The sequence below is a fragment of the Chiroxiphia lanceolata genome, chromosome 17 (assembly GCF_009829145.1).
Source record: "Chiroxiphia lanceolata isolate bChiLan1 chromosome 17, bChiLan1.pri, whole genome shotgun sequence".
NCBI lineage: Eukaryota > Metazoa > Chordata > Aves > Passeriformes > Pipridae > Chiroxiphia > Chiroxiphia lanceolata.
In genome coordinates, this window is record NC_045653.1 from 689,467 (window position 1) to 711,113 (window position 21,647).

The 21,647-nt window shown below is 56.7% G+C and overlaps 1 protein-coding gene across 17 annotated transcripts in view; it reads right to left on the bottom strand.

Moving 5' to 3' along the window:
* Positions 1-21,647, bottom strand: part of CHD6 (chromodomain helicase DNA binding protein 6) — an 88,667-nt gene that overhangs the window by 20,491 nt on the left and 46,529 nt on the right. For 12 of the 17 annotated variants that reach the window (XR_004359984.1, XM_032704649.1, XM_032704645.1 and 9 more), the window contains 20 exons: positions 20,325-20,463; positions 19,652-19,801; positions 16,773-16,838; positions 16,232-16,290; positions 15,768-15,885; positions 14,538-14,624; positions 14,174-14,323; positions 13,757-13,878; positions 12,884-13,127; positions 12,274-12,450; positions 11,264-11,407; positions 10,254-10,509; positions 9,558-9,768; positions 8,851-9,046; positions 8,161-8,325; positions 7,583-7,762; positions 6,271-6,381; positions 4,237-4,439; positions 3,654-3,856; positions 571-730 (listed from right to left, as the gene is read on the bottom strand). Coding sequence is in view for 16 of the 17 variants with exons in the window: in XM_032704649.1 (XP_032560540.1) it covers positions 571-730; positions 3,654-3,856; positions 4,237-4,439; positions 6,271-6,381; positions 7,583-7,762; positions 8,161-8,325; positions 8,851-9,046; positions 9,558-9,768; positions 10,254-10,509; positions 11,264-11,407; positions 12,274-12,450; positions 12,884-13,127; positions 13,757-13,878; positions 14,174-14,323; positions 14,538-14,624; positions 15,768-15,885; positions 16,232-16,290; positions 16,773-16,838; positions 19,652-19,801; positions 20,325-20,463 (3,141 nt within the window). In the remaining variant the exon portion in view is untranslated. The remainder of the gene's footprint in view (positions 1-570; positions 731-3,653; positions 3,857-4,236; positions 4,440-6,270; positions 6,382-7,582; positions 7,763-8,160; positions 8,326-8,850; positions 9,047-9,557; positions 9,769-10,253; positions 10,510-11,263; positions 11,408-12,273; positions 12,451-12,883; positions 13,128-13,756; positions 13,879-14,173; positions 14,324-14,537; positions 14,625-15,767; positions 15,886-16,231; positions 16,291-16,772; positions 16,839-19,651; positions 19,802-20,324; positions 20,464-21,647) is intronic. The other 5 variants (XM_032704640.1, XM_032704650.1, XM_032704642.1 and 2 more) reach the window with 3 other exon arrangements.

A 21,647-nucleotide genomic window follows, 5' to 3' on the forward strand; every position in this document is an offset into this window, starting at 1 on the left:
TCCCCACGTGGAAGGACCCACTTCCTTAAAGCAGGATGGGCACCAGCCATGCAGTGTCACACAGCAGTGCCCAGCCCTGTGACCTGGTGGGGCCCATTGGCCAGAGGGTCACTGCTCAGGACATGGCTCCCATGAGCTGGAGGAGAATCCGAGAGAGGTCCAGCAGTGAGAGAGGTCCAGCAGTGGGAACATGGGGATCCTGTGTGGGCTGTGAGCCCTTCGTAGCTCCCTCCCACCTTCCCAATGCTAAAGGCCCTCAGCCCACTGTCTCCACGAGCTGGTGTGGGCTCCCACAAGGGGGAATGGTTTTAAACTAAAAGAGGAGAGATTCAGACTAGATGCTAGGAAGAAATTCTTCCCTGTGAGGGTGGTGAGGCCCTGGCACAGGTTGGCCAGAGAAGCTGTGGCTGCTCCATCCCTGGAAGTGTTCAAGGACAGGTTGGATGGAGCTTGGAGCAACCTGGTCTAGTGGAAGGTGTCCCTGCCCATGGCCAGGGGTGGGTGCAACAAGATGTTTTTTAACATCTTCCAACCCAAACTACTCTACGATTCTATGATTCTATGACTCACTTGTTGCAGTGCTGTTTGAGGTGCTTCTTGTAGCTGTCATCATGTAGGACCACCTCGGGGTTGCAGGTGGCGAGCCAGTCCGCGTTCTTTATCTCAGGAAGCAGCATCTGGTTCTTCGTCTTCTTCCCCTTCCTGCCTCTGGGCACTGGTGCTGACAAACCTGTAACAGCGAGTGGCAGCCAGTAAGCACCGCAGGCACCACGGGCACAGCCGGGCACTGCCACCAGGCACAGATGGCACTGCCACCAGGCACAGCTGGCACTGGCTGCGAGGCAGGGCAGCAGAGCCAGGAGCTGGAGGAGGCCATGCAGAGCTCCCAGCTGCAGCTTGGAAAGCCAAAGAGGTGGAAGTGCACGGGGCAAACATGGCCCCTTGATGTATAAAAATATCCCACAGAAGCATGGAAGCGACCTTGGTCCTGGGCCCAGCTCTTGGAGCCTTCTCTAGATACTGCAGCCAGCTCTGAAGGTCACCCTAAGGGACAGTGATTTGGGACAAGAGTTCAAATAAGAAGTTCCCAAATGACCAAATACCAGCAGACCTGTGGATCTGATCTGTAAGGGTTGTTTCTTATGCTGTGCATTAGGAGTAGGGCTGTGGGGGAACCAGATCAGTGCAGGGGGCTAAGGTACCAAAGGGAAAGGGAATGCGGTCGCATCTGGCTGACAATGATAAAACGAGATCCAGTGGCTGGAGCTGAAAATGAAACACATTTCAACCTTGAAATAAGATGTGAGTTCACAGCAGAATGTGGAAACAATTCCTGGTGGGGTCATTATTATCTGGAATCTTTGGAGAGGGATAAGCTGCCTCTCTGGGCAGCTGCTATTGAGGGAGGTCCTGCAGACATCCTCTCCTGCCCATGTGTGAAGGGGAAAGAGTGCCTGAGCAGTTCTGTCCCATCTGTCTGGTCCACTGAAGAAGACAGAGCATCACCATGTCCTCAACTCCTGCATAAGGTCTGCAGCTCCATGACAGGACAAGGGTTGCAGCCTGGGTGGCTGCTGGAGGCCTGCAATGGGCACCAGGGTTCCTATCTCCAACACCAAACTGGCCTTTGGGCAAATGCTGCTTCCTCAGCAGCTTGGCCTCTTCCAGGATGGAAGGCAGGATGGTGCTGGATCAGCAGTGCTCTGAGCTGGACTGCCTGGGTGCTGTGCTCAGCCCCCATGGTCACACGGATAAGGGATTGAGAAGGAACAGCTCCAGGATGCACTAGCGAGGGTTGGAGGTTGCTGTTGCTTTCTGCACATCAGGGAGGCCCAGGGCACGTCTCGCCTGGTCAGCTCTCTGCACACATGGCTCCCCAGGGAGGCTGCTCTGCACTGCAGGGTTCTGCTCTCCTCCAGCTCCTGATGTCAGGCTGGATGGTGTCATTCCTCTAGCCAAGACCATGTGGAGGTCTCACAGGTGGGAAAAGCCATTCTGAAGAGTTGATGCAGAAGTTCCTGGTCGCCTCTCCGCTCAATATCCAATGTTAGTGCTGCTCTTGCACTACAAGCAATCCTGACTCTCCACTGAAACCATGGCTTGTTTGTTACTTGGCATTATCTAAATCAAGCCCACTCATACCAGCTGGTTTGGTTTTGACTCTTGCTCTGCTCTCTCAAGCAGTCCCAGCCAGACATTTCTAGGCAGAAGGAAATGGTGATGTTGGGTTTTAAGCACCAAGTACCGCGCAACTGGGGCTCATCAGCAGCACCACTACAGAACAGCCTTCCCTGTGCTCCACCGCCTGAGTCCCAGGTTTCAGCCTGGCTCCCTGATGCCAAAAGCAGTCCAGAGAGCCCCAGCCCCCTCACTACTCACCTTGCGCCACAGATCAGAAGGGCAGAACAAGAAGCACATGGCTTTTGAGCTCTGACTCCCCCAGGGACACCGCAGCCTCCCCCAGCCCCACTCCTCTGTCTTAAGAACCACAGGATGCAGGCACTGTGCAGCCAGAGCTCTCTGACACACAGCAGGCCCTGACCATGTGTCCCAGACCACAACCCCCCAGGCTGATCCAGGGAGCCAGCACCCACTCTGTGGTCACAGCATGAAAGATAAAGGCCCTGTTTGCAGGGTGGGGCTCTAGGGGAGCCCACAAAGAGCAGCCACTGAGCTGCAGGTGGGGGGACCAATCTGCAGTGTCCACTAGGGAAGCAGAGCCAGAGCCAGCAGGAAAGCAGGGCTGGGAAGGCTCTGGGTGACCTGCCTGAAGCTGAGGATAACTGGGAACCTCCACCCTACAGAACACAGATGCAATTACAGATCTGACATCTGTAGTGTGACACATGGACCTCACACACACTGGAAAATAAGCAAGTGAGGTCTCTGAGCAGAGAGGGCACAGCCAGACCTGGGACAAGGGTCCTGCTAGACACAGTGAGAGAAGGCAGTATCACCTGGGGAAGACTCTGCAGCTGGGGAAGACTCTGCAGGGGTCTCAGGACAAACCAATGTTGCACCTCCACCCATCACGTCAGGCACCGAAGATCAGTATGTCTGGGACAAGCACCATGGCAAGGGGAAACATAAGCTGGAGATGGAGTGAGACGGATGCTCAGCTGCACACTCAGCTTTTCCTGGCACAGCTGCCAGTGCTGCCCAGAGGCACAAGCAGAGTCCCTGAACAACATCCATGCTGTGTCCTGTGTGGCTCCGAGGAACAGCCAGGCACGTCAGTGCTCCGAGTGGAATATGTACCCTCCTACCTACCACAGCCAATGTGTTCATAGGGTCACCAGCACCCCATGAGCTCGCTGCCCAGTGTCTCACCAAACAGGGGAACCCCGACAGCACTCACAGGCCAGAGAAAACTTAGAAGCACCTCTGCTCCCACCACAAGGCTCTTTCTGCACCAGCCATGGCACTGAGAGACACGAAACAGCCTCCCCCACTCAGCCAGCCCCTGCTGCTGGCTCTGAGGGTCAGTGTGGAAGTGAGGTCCATGGAAGTCCCTTTCTCTGTGCTGAGAGAATCACAGTGCTCAAGCACAATGACTTGCGGACTGTTTCCATCAGCTTTGAATTTTGAAGCCTTGGTCCCACAGGCTAGCACAGGGTGACAAGTACAGATGCAATGGCAGAGAGAACACGCAATACCTGAGTGATTCTGCAGAGCCTGGTTCTGGCCATCCTTCGTCGGCGTGATGAGATCCCAGATAAAACTCTTAATCTTCTCATCCCCCTTGTAGTGTTTGACGCAATACACCAGCAAGGCCCGACAAATCATCTCCATGTCCTTCTCATTCAGGTGCCACTTGAACCGCCCATGGGTTAGGATATCTTTCCAGCGTCCCCAGCTGAAACAGCAAGAACACAGAGTAAACACTCCAGTGCAAAGAGAGATCTTGTTGGCACCTCCCTCCAGGAGCATGGCCTTGCTAGCCCCTGGAAAGGGGTGTTTTTCCCACACATAACAGGAGCAGAGAGGGAGAGAGGTCTGCCAGACAGAACAGGGCAGAGGCAGGAGCAGACTCTGGAAGTGCCATGCTTTGTCCCTCTAACTCTCCTTCCATCCCAAACATTCGCTGAGAGCCCAGGCCCCACCCGGGAGGTCACTGCTGGAAGGGGGGGACTCTGCAAGCAGGATGGACAAAAAGTGGCTGGGGTAGCCAATGGCCCACAGATACTGGGCCAGCTGGAGGCTGCGGCCATGGTCTCTGGGAGGGGTGAGACTCACCCAAATATGAGCAGGTTCTTCTCCACGCGGAAGCACTCAGCCCGCAGGTACCGCCGCGTCTTCTCGTTAAAGCGCCGCGAGCGCGTCGGTCGCTCGTCTGAGTCACTGTCCAGCTCAGAGAACTCCATCAGCTCGTCCTCTTCGAAGGAGTTGTAGTGTTTGGTTTGCTTCCGTACCCGGGGTCTGTCGATGACCAGGCTCTCCTGGGAGGGACAGAGCAGAGAACATGCTCAGGTACAGGCAGAAAAACTTGTATACATTCTTCTCCCCGCTGCCACTGGTTCTGCTCACACCTCTGGCTCCTGGCTTGCCAGTCCCATGGCTAACCATCCCCCTGGGATACCTGCTCCAAATCACCTGCTTGCAGCTCTGCCTGCACACATGAGACAACTCCTGGCCAGGACAAAATTCAGCCTGAATGATGACGGGCTGAAAACCAGCCCCTCTGGGTCCAAACTGCTGACAGCCAGCAGCTGACTCAGCTCTGAGTCACTCCTGGCCTTCCCAGCACCGCCTGTGCCAAGTGCTGTGCTGAAGGAGGTGTAATCTTTGCGTCAGGGGAGGTGTAATCTTTGTGTCAGGGGACAGGTGGGCTGGAAGAGGAAAGGCAGATTGCAAGAAGGTGCAGGAGGGAGCAATCTGAAATTAAATAGCACGTACCTGCCTCCTTACCCCTGCCCTGTCGAACAAATCCATGCCACCTAAGTCTGCCTGGATTTCAGGCACATGGGACACACACACAGACACACACAGAGTCGTCTCATTCCATTGCTTCTGCTTGAGCAGGGAGCTCTGCAGAGCTGCAGGGCCTCCCTCCTGCTGTGTAACACCACCTCTATGGCATTGCTGCCTTAGCTGGAATCATGGCAGGGCCCCGGGGCTGCACTGGAGCCAGCTGCAGAGGCCTGAGCTGCAGCTTAGCACACCAGCTCAGCAGGGCCAGCAGAGAGGTGGGACCCCCTCTGTCCCCTCCTGTCTCCCAACAGGCAGCAGCACCAGCCCACCCTCACCTCCTCACAAGGGGAAGAAGAGGGGAAGGCGCCAATCTCTGCTCTCTGGTGACACGATAGCAAATGTCGTGGAGCTGTGTCAGGAGAGGTTTAGGCTGGATATTAGGAAAATGTTCTGCCCCCAGAGGGTGGTTGGGCACTAGAACAGGCTCCCCAGGGCAGTGGTCATGGTCCTAAGCTGTCCAGAGCTCAAGAAGTGTTTGGACAATGCTCTCAAGCCATCAAGATGTGGGTGGTGGGAGCCTGGGAGCTGCAGTGGAACAATGTGCCCAGCACTGTGAGCTCCAGGGCTGGAGCTCACTAACTCAAGTCAGCTCTCCAGGCCTCCTCCAGAGCTGAGAGGCCAAATGCTATCCTCTGCCCAGGGTACAAGGGCTCACACGGACTTGGGCTGCTCTGGGGAACAGTTACACAGCATCCCCCAAAGTGGAAAGAGCCTCGCTCACCCCACCAATCCCAAGCCACAGCAAGAGCTGCCACTTGGAACCCCTTTGCACTAATTAAGGTCTCTGGCCTTGCAGAGACAGCCGGAGAACTGGGAGATCAGAGCTGGCACCTGGAGGGCAGCATGGGACTGTCCCGGTACTGCTCCGTGCTGGAGCCCCACCCCAGCTGCCTGGGCTGCCTGCACCCACGTGGTTGGCAGCAGGTAGCACTCATGCCTGTCTGTGCTGTGGGGGACTCTGCACAGCCCCATGACAGGCAGTCACACCAGCCTGCTGGGCTCACAGGTGGGTACTGGTTCCTTCATCCTCTCCTCCCCTCTCGTGCTGCCCCAGCTGCTGCCCCTTAGCCAGGCTTGGGAGTAGCTGGGAGCACAGACTGAGCAGCCTGAATGTCAGGGAGATACAGACTACATAAATTGGGTCTTTAACTCATGGGTCAGTCTTCCCTTGCAGTAATTCTTGATGCCCAACACCAATCCCTTCAGGAGCCCAGCAGAAGCACACAGCTCCTGCCTGGAGACCACACCATGTGGTGTCAGATGAGTTGTAGGGCACACAGACTGCAAACTGGATCCTACCTTTTCGTTCTTGGCGTCTGTATCGAGCTCTGCTATCTTGGCCCACTTCTGCCAGAAGTTGGGGTCGTCTAAGGAAATGTCAGTTCTGTTTCCTGATGCTACAAAGCTGGCCTGGGAGAGAAAGAAGAGTGAAGGGAGTGCAACCCACCATCGAGATGCGCCTTCTCTCACACAGAGATCTCCCCCCACGCCTGTCTGAGCACACGGTCTCACTGCCATGGGGTGTTGCACTCCAAGCTGATATGTGCTAGAGCGTTCTTTGTTCGCCTAAGGGAGCTGAACTGCTCTGATCTACAGTCCTGCCTGACCCATTGTAAACAGAGTCTGAGCTATGCAAAATGAGAAGGGATAGATGGCCCTTAGAGCCCCCAGCAGACACTAGCCATGAGCACAGCACAGAGCTGGCTCCTTGGGCTCTCTCAGGGGGGGTACATCAGACCCTGCACACAGCTTCCCATGGCACAGCAGCACCTGGCTTTGGGCGTCGTGCAGCCCAGGAGCTGGACCCTGCCACCATTCTGGGAGTCTTCCTGCAGAGCCAGGCCTCATGGCAGCAGAAGAGAGAGGCTGGAGACAGAGATTGGCTGGGCTGAAGGTACCATGGCTCCTTTCCGCACCGCTGGCGGCTCAGGTTTCCACTCAAATTTCTGCTTGTCAAAGCACCACACTGAGGCTGCACCAGTCTGGCCGGGTGACAGACTCGGATCAAATAAGCTCAGTCCATGAGTAAGATCAGCCCAGCTCAGGTCTGGATCTCATCTAGGCTTTGAACTCATCCGTCCTCCCTGACGAGAGGCCTGACCCTGCCCACACAGCCCTGGGCAGAGTCTAGCTCTGGGCATGGTCTGCTGCCACGGCAAGGAGCCCTCAGCCCATGAGAGCAGCAAGACCTCCACCTTGCTGGGACATGACAGCAGCTCTGTATCCATCCACACCTCCAGCCTGGGGACAGAGCACACCCCGATACTGCCTGGCACCTGGAGCACAGGCCCTGCTCTGCCTCTCACTAGCCTGAGCCAGCTTCAAAGGGAGTGCTGAACCCTCCTAGGCAGCCTCCCATCATCTATCCAGGCCGGTGGCCCCCTCCTCAACACTGTGCTGACCACCAGAGGAGACCACACCTGCTGTGAAGTCCCAGCAAGGTCTCACTCCTGGGCACAGCGGGACAGGAGAGCTTGGCCTCCATGCAGACGTGTCTCTGCACACAGGCAGGAGATCAGCCCGCTGCTACTGCCCTGCATGCTCCCAGTGTGTCCTCCTCCCCCACCCCTCGAGGGGAATCCCCCTTCCCTCCTGATGGAGCACAGCATACCTTGGCAAAGGTGGAGCCCTTGCCCTCAGACTGGATTGTGATGGTCTGTGTCCTGCGCTGGAGGATCTGATCAATGTCTTCCTCGCAGAACTTCGACCCTTCGTCCTCCTCATCCATGAGTGCGCCATAGGCACCCTTCCGCAGCAGGTCCTCCACCTCCATCTTGGAGAGCTGCTGAACCTGCCCAAAACACGGGGGCATCACCAACCTGGCCAGCAACCCTGACCACTGCACAGCAGGAGAAGGCTCCTCCCTCTGCTCCAGGAGGAGGACAGAGATACCTCAAGCAAACCCAGACCTGCTGCTGCTACAGCAAAGAGGTCACTTCAAAATGCTGCCTGAGAGACTGTCAGGAATTTCAGTCCATGCCACCCCAGACACAGCATCATGTGTCCCCCAACCCTGTGGCAGTGCAGGGATAGCCTGTCAGGCTATCAGCAGCAGTGTGAGTGTGTGGGACTGGGTTCTCCCTCCCCAAAGCCTGCCCAGTCTCTGCTCCAACCTGGCAATGACTTGCACTTGGAGGAGAGTTCTCCTGCAGCAGCTCCCGCCTGACCTCACTCAGGCAGCCAACCTACCCCGTTGGTGCTGCCCTTGCGGTTGATGTCCTGCAGCACAGCCTTATCCAGGCCCAGCTTCAGGCTGGCCTTGTCAAACATCTCCCGCTCGTAGGAGTTCCTGGTGATGAGGCGATAGACCTTCACTGCCTTGCTCTGCCCGATCCGGTGGCAGCGAGCTTGAGCCTGGGAGAGCAGAGGACACAGTGTCAGCACAGGGAGCCCAGCAGGATGGGGACTGTGTGGCTTGTGGCACCTGTACCAGCACCTACACTCACCCATCCAAGCCACAGCCAGCTCCTACCCACCACAGCATCTCCGTTCCATGCCTGTGGCTGACCTGGCAAGGCTCTGGCTCTGGCACAGCCTGCGTGGCTGTGGAGTAGAAATGGGTGATCCCAGCACCCTCAGGGCAAGGACACAGGCCTCAGGCTGGAGCCATGGCTCTCTGCAAATGCAGGCACACAACACTGCACCCACTCTAACATCAGCTATGGACACAGTGTTGCCTGCTCTGTGGCTCATCTGTACTTTCAGAGCCACACCGTGACCTCCCTTGTGTCCTGTCCCCTCTGCCTGCAGTCCTGCCGGTTCTCCCAGCATGGTACCCTGTGCCCAGCACAGCCGCTGCCCCGCCCTGCCCTCCTGGCACCAGCAACAGGAGCTGTGCCACAGGACTGCCCAGCAGCCTGGCCCAGACCGGCCCGTTACCTGCAGGTCGTTCTGTGGGTTCCAGTCCGAGTCGAAGATGATGCAGGTGTCAGCAGCCGTCAGGTTGATGCCCAGCCCCCCTGCCCGCGTGCACAGCAGAAACACGAAGCGATCCGAGTCGGGCTTGCAGAAGCGGTCGATGGCAGCCTGGCGCAGGTTCCCGCGCACCCGCCCGTCGATGCGCTCGTAGGTGTACCTGCTCGAGAGGGGGACAGGGGAGAAGCAGCGTCACGGCAGGGCCTGAACTGGTCATGGCTTTTAAATTCCTTCCTGCTCCTTCCCCTGGGCTGAGTGTGGGTACACAGGCAGCTGAGACTAACTGGCAGAACCTGTGCCCAGGTGGAGGCTCAGGCCCCATCAGCCTGTGTGCACTCTGGCTGTTCCTGAAAGTTGTGCCTCTTATGATGGCAAAATCATCACAACTCCATGCATGGTGCATGGACATGGGGCTCGTGGGAACCAGGACCGAGGGTCCTACCTACTTCCACCTGGTCTCTCCGAGGACTGGCCCTGGGCTACGCAGAATGGACAGGTCTGAGCTGCTCAGCTCTGGGGTCTCTGCACCCACCAGCAGTAGCCAGTAACTCCAATCCATTGGTACATGGGCATGGAATGGCCAAATCCCCACCCTGCATTGCTGCCACTCTATGTACAGTGCATGTAGGTGATGTGGAGGAGCTGTGGTGAATGCTGGAGCCTGTACTAACCGCCTCTGGATGAGATAGTCTTCCAGGATGTCGAGGCAGCGCACCATCTGTGAGAAGATGAGCACCTTGTGCCCACCAGCAATCAGCTTGGGAAGCAGCTTATCAATGAGCACCAGCTTCCCAGCTGCCTGGATCATTGCCTGCAGCTGGAAGTCTGGCGCCTCTGGGCTGTGTGTTTTACGGAAGTCTTCCAGGATCTTCTCCTCTGCCCCTGCCAGGTGAAAAGGGATGTGAGCTCCTGGTGAGGCTGGCAGTGCAGCTCCCCCAGCCTCCCGCCCAGGGCAGCAGCAAAGGAGCACCCAAGGAACAGAACCCATGCAGTCAGAGCTAGGGAGGTTGCCCAGAGACCTCCAGCAGACCCTCCGCTCCTGTGACTAAACTTCAGGGTTTGCATCAGCTCTTGGCAGAACAAGTCAAGCTGGGATGCTGAAGAGGGTCCTGTGTCAGAACAACCCCAAACACAGTGAGCCTCACAAGACCCTGAGATGCCCATCAGCAAGCAGCTCTTGCAGGGAGCTGGGCTGCTTGGGAGGGCAACAGGGCAGATCACTGTACCCTGTGCTGGGCTCACAGCCACACCATCAGCAGATGGCACAAGGGCCTGAGCTGGCCCCCCCAAGATGGGCAAGTTCTGCAGGTAGTGAGCAGTAAATGTTGCAGGTGTGTCCCCCCACACCTCCTGTGCACAGCCCTCACCATTGATGAGGTAGGGGTGATTGCAGCACTTGCGCAGCTCCATCATGGTGTTGATGAGGTTGGGCATATTGTGCTGGTTGGCACCCTTGGAGAGGAAGGAGAAGTTCTTCTCCAGGATGGCCCGGTAGTATTTCTTCTGGATATTGGTCAGCTCCACTTCAATGATGGTCTCCTGTTTGGGTGCCAGATTCTTCTCTACATCATCCTTCAGCCGTCGCAGCATCATGGGCTTCAGGATGGACTGCAGCTTCTTCACCTGCAGAGCAAGGAGAGACACTCACTGCCCTCCCAACACGGCAAACACGTGGTGACAGTGGAGGCAACGTTGGAGCCCCTCCAGGCTGCGAACCCACTACAAGTGACCCTGGAGCAGCTGCTCAGCAGCCAGCCAGGAAGACTTCAAGGGCTGGCATCCTTGGGGCAGGCATGTGAGTGACCAGTCCTGTACCATGAACTGCACATGCTTCTGGTGCTGGCAGCCTTGGGTGTCTGATGCAGGAGGAGAGCTGAGAGTTTGGACAGCAGGTAGTGGTTGCTTCATATGCCTGTGCCTGCTCTCCCAGAATGACAATCTTTGTGCAATTCCCCCATTCAAATGGCAGCAGGGACAGCCCAAGGGACTGAGTAGCTTCCCATGACCCACACTCAAGAGGAACTTTGGAGGAAGGCTCTCCATGGGAACCTGACAAGGACAACTGACTTACTAACCTCCCCATTCCCCCTACACTCCTGCTGGTTTCAGGGACAGACCAGGTGGGAGAGGTAGGTGAGCTGTGCTGCCCAAGGGTGCAAAGGCAGCAGGGAGAGAGGTGGAAGCAGACTACTGCCTTGGCACAGGCCGGTCTCCCCTCTCCAAAGCAGCATTGGGAGCTCTGTCCCAACTTTGCTTCTCCCACCATGAGGAGCCCTATCCACTTCCATGAAGTACATGCCTCAGAGCATGCCTGGTTTGGTCATCAGGTGTCCCAGTGGCCTGCGCCAACATTCACCAGCATGACTCTTCTAGGTACCTGCTCCTCTGTCTTCAGGTCTCCAAACTCCTCCAGGAAGGCTGTCTCTGAGGGAAACTGCTGTGGCTCCAGGAAATTTAGGAGGCTGAAGAGCTCCTCCACCGAGTTCTGCAGGGGAGTCCCTGTCAGCAGAACCTTGTGCTCCTGGGGACACACAGAAAAGAGGTTGAGGGCTCAGACCCATTGGCCAGGTCCAAGGTGTCCTAAGAGTGCAATGCTCTTTGTCTTCCAGCCTCAGAAGCACTCTGGGTCACCCGGGAGCACACACAGGCTGAAAGGTTCCCCTGGCCATGGTGACAGCCCTAATCAAGCCACAGCCTCACCACACTGTCTTGTGGCTCCCAGGATGCTTCCCTGGACACGTCCCAGTCCAGCTCTGTGCAGCAACAACAGCCAAAACCTTGATCTCACATTGCCAACAGGTGTCAGTCCTGGCACAAGACCTTCAGGCGGGGCTGTGCTGGTGCCAGATGGGGACGTTGACATCTGCCCGAGCCCCCGTGCAGCTGGGGGCAGAATGTCCCTCCTCAGGGCTCAGGTAGAACAAGAAGCAACATGGCCCAGAGCCATGCCATACCAAGAGGCAGGAGGGACCTGCTGCCAGGGCCAGCCTGAGCAGGGGCAGGTATGACTATGCACTGGGAACGAGGGGGAGCTTTTATTAGACGTTCATCATGTAGGTACATGTGCAACAAAAGGAGATGGGGTCGAGACAACCCCAAGACCTGGGGACGTGAGGACTGGGTGATCCCTCAAGGAGAACGCTCTCCCTCCCAGGTCTGCTGTGGGTTAATATTCCACTTCGGTAAGAAGGAGTTTGTGATAGCTGCAGGGCACCAGTGCCCTGTCCATCAAAGGGCCCCCCTTCACTGGCACTGCTTTAGTGATCTGGATGGTTTTCCCCCAGCCTGGCATGGGGCCTGAGCCAGTGACAGTGGTATCTGAATGCTCAGCACAGCCATCTCCAGCCCACCCTGCTCCCAGGTGAACCCCAGGCAGGACATGCTCACCAGGGCCATGAGCTTCAGCCCCTCCAGGAGTTTGCAGTTCCTGTTCTTCAGGCGATGTGCCTCGTCAATGACCACACAGCGCCACTGGATCTTCTTCAGCTCTGGGCAGTCAGCAAGGATCATCTCAAAGGTGGTGATAACCACCTGGAACTTGAAAATCCCAGGGAGAGGGTTACCCTAGAGAGACAGAAACCAGAGCTTGACTCCTGCAGGGCAGCAGGACACTGTCAGACCCTCTGTCTGACAGTATCAGTATCTGGCTCTGAGCTGGGATTTCCCCAGAATAATTTCTCTCGAGCACTGGGCAGGTTCCTGCAAGCCTCCTTGCTAGCCACAGGCTGTGTTGTCTCCAAACTAGACACTGCTCCAGAGCAGACACATAGGCCTGGACAAGAACCATGGCTGGGGCTCTGCTGCACCTTCCCCCTCCTGCATGAGTTGGGGCTGTTCACTCACATACTGCACCTTGAGGCCACGCCAGCAAAGAGTTCTTAAAAGGTCACCTTTCCCTCTCCGGAGGACAACAAGTTTCTCAGGCAGCTCAATGCTTCCCAAGTAAAGGGAGCCAGGGCTGGGGATGCATCCTGGGAATGCTGTGTGTGCCACTCACCTGTGTGTCCCTGTACACCATCTCGTACTGCTGGATCATCTGGCGGCTGATCTGGCTGCCGTGGTACACGATGGCATTCATCTCCGTCCACGTGCGGAACTCCCGCTCCCAGTTCGTGATGGTGGAGAGAGGAGCGATGATGAGGAAGGGGCCATGAATGCCCATCAGGAATATCTCTGAGAGGAACGTGATTGACTGGATTGTCTTCCCCAGCCCCATCTCATCAGCCAGGATGCAATTCTTCCTGCAGAGATGGACAGGGTCAGGTGAACGTGGCTCTTGAGAGCCACCCTGTCGCCAACTCCTTGATGGGATGTCAGGCACATCACTTCTCACACTTCTCTGACCCTGCAGCGTGGAGGGTGGAGTATATTGGCCACTATTGGTATAGCGGCCCAAACCTGCCTGGGTAAGCCTGACCATCCAACTTCTTGCAAGATCATGGATTCAAAGTCAGCATGAAAGATGCTGCTCTTCAGGTACACAAGAGCCAGGGAAAGATGCATCTGATGGCCTGCTGCAGCTGAGAACATTCACATTCCTGCCGTCCTGCCACACAGTGGGTCACCAGTAGCCTGGCCAACACTAATCATCAGGTGTACCTTAGACTCATAGCTAAGCCCTACTACCTCCAAGACTCATCAGCATTTCCTAGGGAGAAACCTTCTTAAAGACTCAGTTGCAAAGCTAAAGCTAACCCAATTTTTCTGGCAGCTGCCTGCCAGTTCCAGCACTTGAAGGACTCAGTGGCTGCTCTGTCAGGCCCATTTGTACACTCTGCTCCCCAGCTCTGCTGTTCTCATGACAGCACATACCAGGGCCTGCTGCTAGCAGGACTGCTCCTGGGAACACAGGCCTCTAGCCCCTCCTCACCTGTTATACCAGTTAAAGAGTAGCCAGTTCATTCCCTCTAGTTGATACTCCCGCAGCTGGTTGCTGTTCTTGTACTCTCGGGACTTCTCCAGTTTCTGCCAGGACTCAGATGCTGGGCGCTCCTGAGAGGGGAGAGCAGGAGCAAGATCCATGGGAGAGGCCAATGCCCAGCGAGGCCAGATCCTGCTGCTGGGGCTGTGCATCGGGACAACACTTCAGAGCAGTCCCTGACAGCTGAGTCACAGCAATGTCCTGGCCTCCAGAGCCCACCCTCAGACCCTGACAACTAACCCACCCGGAGGGGAGAATACAGGGCTTGCACTGCAGCACCAGGGACAAGGTCAGCACTGCTGGACCATGGCACAACACAGCCAGTCCCTGTGCCCAGGGCAGAGAGCTGCCAACTGGGTACGTTACCTCTGGGTACGTTACCATGTGCTTGATTTCAGGAGGGATCTGGAGGGCTTCAAACTCTTTAATCTTCCCTGGGTCAACATCCTCCTCCAGCTCCCAGGTACTCTCTTCATAGGGCAGCGAGCACCACTTCACCAGGTAGTGAGTCACCTCCTGCAGCACAGAGAGTCAGACTCAGAGACAGGGAGGGTCAGAAGCCCTCCATCTACCCTGTGCCAAGGGTCCTCAGGAACTCAGGCTGCACAAGGAAAGGCTGGGAAGGCTCAGCATGCTCTGAGATGACCCACAATGCACACTGTGGGGCTGGGCCTCCTGCCAAGTCTCCCTCCCTCCCTCCGAGGGGCAAGAAAGTGATACAGCCACCCACCTCCCCAGTGTCTGGGTCCTTTGTGTGAGCCACCTCCAGAATTCGATCTACCTCCACGTAGTCCGGGTTGAACAAATCCTCATCAGGCTGTGACAGCAAACAGTAAAAAGGGAGAGTAAGTTCAAGGTGATTCCAGGGTGAACCAGATGGCAGGCACGAGTAAACAGCTGCAGGGCATCTGTCCCCAGGATGCTGCTAGCTGTGTGCAGCACACCAAGTGCCCTGGATGCAGGTACAGACATCTGTCTCTGGGCAGGGAGGACACAGGAAGGCAAAGCTCTTCCTTTAGAGCAGTCACAGGCTTTATGCTGCCCTTGCTGTTAGGCAGGAATGTCCTCTCCAGCCTATCTGGCCCCAAGGTACAAGCCCTGAGCTGCCTGCTCCAGCTGATGTGCAGCATCCAGAGCTGTGACTGCCACAGCACAGAGCCATACACAGAACCCCACTCCTGCAAGGGGTGACCCCTTGGTTTCTGACTCTGCCTCCCTCTTGCCCCACCTAGCAGTAGTCCTCGGAGAGACACATGGCCTAGCACTTGGGAAGGAGAAAAAACAGGCTTCTATGCTCACAACTCCCCAAGCCCAGTTAGTCACAGGAAAAGACCATGTGCTCCTTGATGAATTGTCAGTGGTACAGTGCATTCCAATACATGCTTTTTCTTTGCATCCTGAGAAAGACCACAAACAGACTTGAGAGTGAGAAATCTGACACACGCCCCCAGCTTTCCAGCTACAATGGAGAAATTTTCATAGCCTACTGGCCTGATTTACACTTGTAAGGGGCAGTTTGAGGAGATTCAACAACTATCTCTGGAGCACCAAGATAAATTATAGAACACCTTTCATACTAAGCAAGATTAATCTGCTTACAGAGCAGAGCAGGCAGGAGCTGCTCTAAGCCGAGATATTTATAGCTCCCTCCCTCCCACAGCATCTCTGCTCCACCACAGAAGCAGCCCCAGACCCACACTGTGCCCTCCCTCCCATTGAGCAACGCTTCCGTAGTTGGCAATGCCTGGCAAGTGTCACTTGTCACCTTGCTCATAATTCCGGCAGTGACGACACAGGTGTCCAGGCACTGCCACACACCCTCAGCCTTAGCTCTGGTGCCTTTGGCCCAGGAACTGGTCTGGCTTTGGTAGGGAGGTGTCAGGGGCAGCACTCCTGGCCTGCTCAGCCCCTGCCCTGGGCTCAGGGTCGTGCACTGCTGCTCCCCGTGCTCTGCTCTCACCTCTGTAAAAATATGTTTCATCTGAGCCTGCTTGTTCCGGAAGCGCTTTATCTTCTGGGAGATCCTGGGGTCCTTCTCCAGCTCCTCCAGAGTTGCCCACTTACAGTGGAGATAGGAGCTGCAGGGGAGGAAAAAAGTCACCAAATGTGACCAAAAGGCCTTTGGTCCCAATCCCATCCACCACACAGAGCAGCAGGGATCTGCTGGTGATCCAGAGAAGGCCCAACCCACACCTATGGCACCCTAAACTGGGGAAAGCTGTGGCACAGGAGCAGGCCAAGAGCAAGCACTGAAGATGCTGCAGCTTCCCTGCTTCCCACCACTATGGCTGGCTCAGGAGGACAGAGGCTGGAAAACAGGGACGCTGGGCCTGCAGCTAGGGATGGGACGGAGGTGGGAGCGCACAGTCCTTGCTCCTGCATGCACAGGGCCCACGGCAAAAAGCATCACAATACCACACGTACAAGTTCCTGTACTTGACGTAGAACTCCTCCGTCTCAAATGCCAGGCCTCCAGGATGAGCCTGAAACCAAGGAGAGGCAGCAACAGTCAGAGCCTGTGCAGAAACTGGGGAGGCGGGCTTTGCGACCTGGGTGCAGGCAGCCATCCCCTCCCTGGCCACAGGCCCCAGGGACTGAGCCCCAGGGACGGTGAGGACAGCCAGGCATTTGTTGTGCTGCTGCCCCAGAGGCGTAATAGCCCTTGGGAACATGGTATAAGACCATCCTTGACCATGGGGGACTAAAACACCTCCTGGGCATCAGCCCAGGCCTGACTCCTCTCCAGGCTTTCCGGTACCCAGGACAGGAAGAGGCACCACATTGATCCACGGCCCAGAAAGGCGGGCACACCCCAGCACTCCACCGTGAGAGCAAGAGCAAGGAAAAGCAAGCAAGGCAGCACCAACTGCTGCTACATCTCAGGTTCCCTGCTGCATAGGGCAGCCAGGTCCCATCTCTCCTATGCCCACGGACCTCCAGCCCCACTGACATCTTTGCCACTCACCTCCTTCTGCACCATCCTGGAGGCAAGGATCTTCTCAATGATATTGGCATCATCCTCAGGAGGCTCCTGGGGACAGGAGAGGAGAGCTGTTTTCCCAGCTCATCACATGCCCTGGCACCGCCCAGCACAGAGCAGCTACTTGCCCCTCTCCCAGTCCACCAGCTGGGCAGACAGAGCTGGCACTGGGAGCTGGGAGAGCTGTGCCTGGGGAGCCCTCGCTGGGTGTGAGGGTGTAAGTGCTGCCTGCCCAGCTACACTCACCCTCTGCCCGTCCTCCCTGGGTAAGTGTCAGGCCACAGCATTGTTGAGTTTGCTGTATGGGTCCTTCCAGCTACACCAGGGCAGCTGGAGAGGGTGGCAACTCTCCCAGAAAAGAGGAGGGAACTTGGGCACTTCTGCCCTGAGACCCAAGGAAGGAAAAACATGCACGTTTCTGCTCCCAGGCACTCTCCATGCCAGATCTTGGACATGCCTTGGCCTTTATACAGCTCCGTAGTGCTGTATGGCCCCAAGGACCCCAGGAAAGCAGGGCTCTTGAGCCCTGCCACATGCACCCTCTGTTGCTGCCACCTGCCTAAAGCCTCAGGACACAGGCAACAGCATCTCACCCTACCAGTGTCCATGCAGCTCTTCCTGGTAGGCTCAAAGTGCTGTCTCCTTCCCTCTGCAGGCTTCAACTCTCCCCTGAGGAAATCACCCCTTGAGGCTGCAGATCCCCTCTGCTGGTACCCCGGGCTCCCAGCACAGCCCCTCTCGCTGAGCACATGGGCTTTGCTGGAGGTGCCCTAACACTGCCCTGCTGTCAGCCCTGAGAGCAGGGAGGGGGAGGCTGGCTCTCCTGGCTGCATCTGTGCCAGGACCAGCCCCACCAAATGCCAAGGGACAAGAGAGCTGGGCTTGTGCCCATCTGTGCTGCAGAGGAGAGGCACGGGAAGACTCATGGGAGAGGACACACACCAAAAACATGGAGCTTGCTTGAGCATTAGAAATATCAGTTCTGCCCTGGCTGGGAGATGGTACAGCAGCAGGAGGAGCAAAGCGCAGAGCAGAAAAGAGAAGAACTTTGTTCATCCCCTTCAGATGGAGGCAGAACCTGGTCCAAGGCAAAGCAGTCCTGAGGTGTAGCTTTGCAGACTAGAAAGATTCTCAAAGAATGGCTCAGGGCATGCTGGGGAGGGACAGACACGTGGGGCATCCCACACCACTCACCTGAAAGTGTCTGGGAAAGCCAAGACCATGCCCGGGGCCACAGCAACCCTTCCATCCTCAGCCCTCAGCTGACTGCTGCCTCGGCACTACCCTTCTGTGCAGGGCAGGATGCTGCACCCAGCACCACAACACAATAAGCAGAGGAACAGCAGGTCTGTCTAGGCCCTTAGCAGCCATCTGAGGCCCAGAGTGGGACTTTTGCCCTCTTTGAGGAGCTCTGCCCCACGCCAGAGTAACATGGCTGAGGGGAGCGTGCAGAGGTGCTCCCACTGCAGACACTGCGCAGTGCCCGTTCCCCCATGCCCAGGCATCCACCCTGGCACTGCTGGGCTCTGCTTGACCCTGCCTGGCACAAAGGGTTTGCGTGAATATGGTCAGGAGCACACCACAGCCACTTTCAGTGGCCTGGAGCTTGGAGCTCCCACACTGCCCCACAGCCCTTACAATGGTCCATGGCTCATTGCTCGCTGCCTGAAGGCTGCTGGAGGAGCCCTGCACTGCCCCACAGAGATTCTGAGGACTGTGGCCAGGACCCAAGGGGAAAGGTGCAAGCCCAGGCCATGGAGAGAGCAGCATCACAGTCGCAGCACTCACATCCTACCCTGCCAGGTCAGTTCTGACCCTGGGAGCAGCCATGGGCAGGCCCAGCTGTGCAGGCTGGCCAGGCCCCACAGCAGCCACCCAGCCTGGCTGCTACTGGACAACAGCCTTAATAACTCACCTGGAGCAGGACAAACCGAGGTGGAAGTTCAGAACTGAGAGGAGAACAGAGTGGCAGCTCATACCTATCTGCTGCTTTGAAAATCTCACTTGGAAAGATGAGTGCCAGAAGCCCAGCTGGGAAACAGCCCCAGGCAGAGCTGAAGCAGCACCCGCAGCACGTCCCGTGGGTCCAGGCCAGGCATGGACCATCAGGCCAGAGCTTATCTAATGGCTGAACAACAGAGCTGACTAATACCCACCAAAGCTTTGGGAAGAGGGGACTACAGAGGGTTACAAGAACACTGTGAAAACAACTAGTGACCGTTATTAATATCTGGCAGATTTGTTAACAACGATCAGAAATGGAATGAGCTGCAGAATCCAACACACAGTCACAGGTAGGCAGGAAAGAGCCGCCAGCACCCACCAGGAGCCAGCACTGAACTAGTGGGCATAGGCAGCAGGACAGCAAGGCTCAAACTGCAGTGGCACCCACTGGTCCCCGCCACGTTGCCCGGCAGATCAGCTCAGCTGGCAAGTGTCAGGCTGGCATTGCTTTGTTCCAAGGCACTGATGGAGAGCAGCCAGGGCTGAAAATGATGACCTGGCACCTACAAAGCCCTCAGCTGGCAGAGACAAAATAAGAGATTAATCATAGACAGGACCTACAGAGACCAGAGCCAAAGGTGTGCATGGGCAGTGGTCGGGTCACTTCTTCCGGGATGTGTCCAGTTATGTGACATGTTCCAGACGTCCTGTTCTCCCAGCAAGAGGGCAGCAGTTAGACCTGCACACCTCTCTTGCCCATCTCACAGCTCCTGCAAAGCCAGCCTGCACCCCTCCAGACAGACACACTCTCACCCCATCCTTGAGCTGGGAGCCCCTACTTTCCTGATCATCATCACTGACACCCCGGGACACGCTGCATGAGGCAGATCCCACACCCCCCATCCCACACCCAGCACTACCTCCGCCTGCCATGCCAGAGTAGAGGCAGAGAGCGCGGAGGTTCGCCCAGCTCCCAGCACAGCGATTGTCTCGCCGTCATCATCCACAACCTTGAAATCCAGGTCCTCATTGTACTTCCTCCTCTTCACCTGCCGTCCGGAGCGTCGTTTCTGTACACGGGATGAAAAAGGCAGTGCCAGGGGACACAGGCAGACCAGGTATCTGCCTCCTTGCTTGAGAGGCAGAGAGAAAGCCACAGGGCTGCTGGATGTCCAGGCCACCCCCTGCTCTAGCAGGACGGAAGTGGTGAGAACTGGCTCTCCTTGTAGATAACTCCCCACCGTGGTGCCGAGGTCTCCATCCTGACCCACACAGCCCCATCAGTCCCCAGGGTGTGAGGCAGAGGAGCCCTGCAGAGATACAGAGTACACAGCTCCCCAGACTGCAGGGCCAACCTGCCTCCTTGTGCTGTGCCAGGAAAGGGGAGCTCCCCGGAGTCATGACAGAGAAGGACACTCAAGGCTGAGGGACATGCACCTAACCCTGGGCCATCCGCTGACTTCAGGCTGACAGAAGCTGGCCTTGGAGCCACACTGCTGAACATGCTCTCTGACCACTGCACCCAGGGGCCCAATTCTCCCACTCAAAGGCAGCTGGGATTTCCCCAATGGCAGCAGAGGGCTTTGGACATACCTGGCTGTCAGCTGACTCTGCAGACTCCTCTGGGCTCTGTACGGATGGGCTCAGCAGATCCTGATCCAAATCCAAACTGTTCGCTGGTATCTCATTTTTCCTCTTCCCTTTCTTCTTCTTCTCCACAGGGGTATCCTTGCTGCCAAGGCAGACTGATAGTTAGATCCTGTCCTAGGAATCCAAAGGGAGAGCCAGCAGGCACAGGGCTCTGCTCCCAATGGATCACCCAGAGGCACCTCAAGGCTCCTGGGGCCTCCCCCAGCACTGGGGACCCCCAGTTTGTGATACTCATTGATCACCACCAAGTGTTTCTCCATCCAGTTCCAGTACTGGGATGAAAGGGTCCACCTGCCCTGCCTGGGAGCTCCCACCAGCCAGGGGAACAGCCCTACAGGGGCTGTAGGAGTTGGGGTTCAGCTCATGGGGCCCAGTGCAGGCACAAAAAGGATGTCCCCACCACAGACTCCAGCAGGCCAGGGCAGCAAGGTGCCTGCTTCGATCACAGCACTCCCAACGCTGGCCACGCTGCTGGCCAACTCCTGTGTGTGTCAGAGAGCCCTGCCAGCAAATCGGTTTACCCCAGTAAACCTTTACACCAGTGCTGAGGCACAAGCTGCCCCAGATCATGGTTTGTCTTCCTGAGCCATAGCACTGAGTCTCCTCCCGAGACAGCAGCTGACAGACACTGGACTGTGCCTCCAGCCAGGGGAAGTTGAGCCCTGTGATGGCCATGAACGCTGCAGGTCTCGCTCCCAAAGGTGCAATGGCCCATCACAGCAGATGGTTACAGAGGGGATTTGGGCTCTGCTCCTGTGAATCCCACCACCTCCCTGAAAAACAAGCGAAGACGAGCCCAGCCCCATGGCACACTCTCAGGGTAAGGGCCACCTGCAGCCCCTGGCACCCAGCACAACCTTCCTGTGCGAGGGAATGGGGCCAGGACACACCAGGGTAAGAAACAACAGCTCCCAGCGTGCCTGTCCATCCTTATCCTCTGCAAGGAACACAGTTAAGGGAAAGGCTCCAAAGCGCTGGTGCCTGTCCTGGGGCTGAGCAACACCCCCTTCCTCACTCCTCACTCCTGCCATCCATTCCCTCCACATCCCAGACCTGCACAGTGTCAGAGGAACAGTTAGTTTCAAAGCCATGTCAAGGTTTTAGGTCCATTTAACAGGAAAAATCATTGCTTGCCTGGGACTGTCAAAAAGTAAGGGTAAAAATCTGCTATTCAGGCCAAAAATGCCCTGGCCATGCATCCATGCTTGAATTAGAGGCCCTGAAAATGCTCTGTGAGCACTGCTTCCACTGAGCAATAACTCCCAA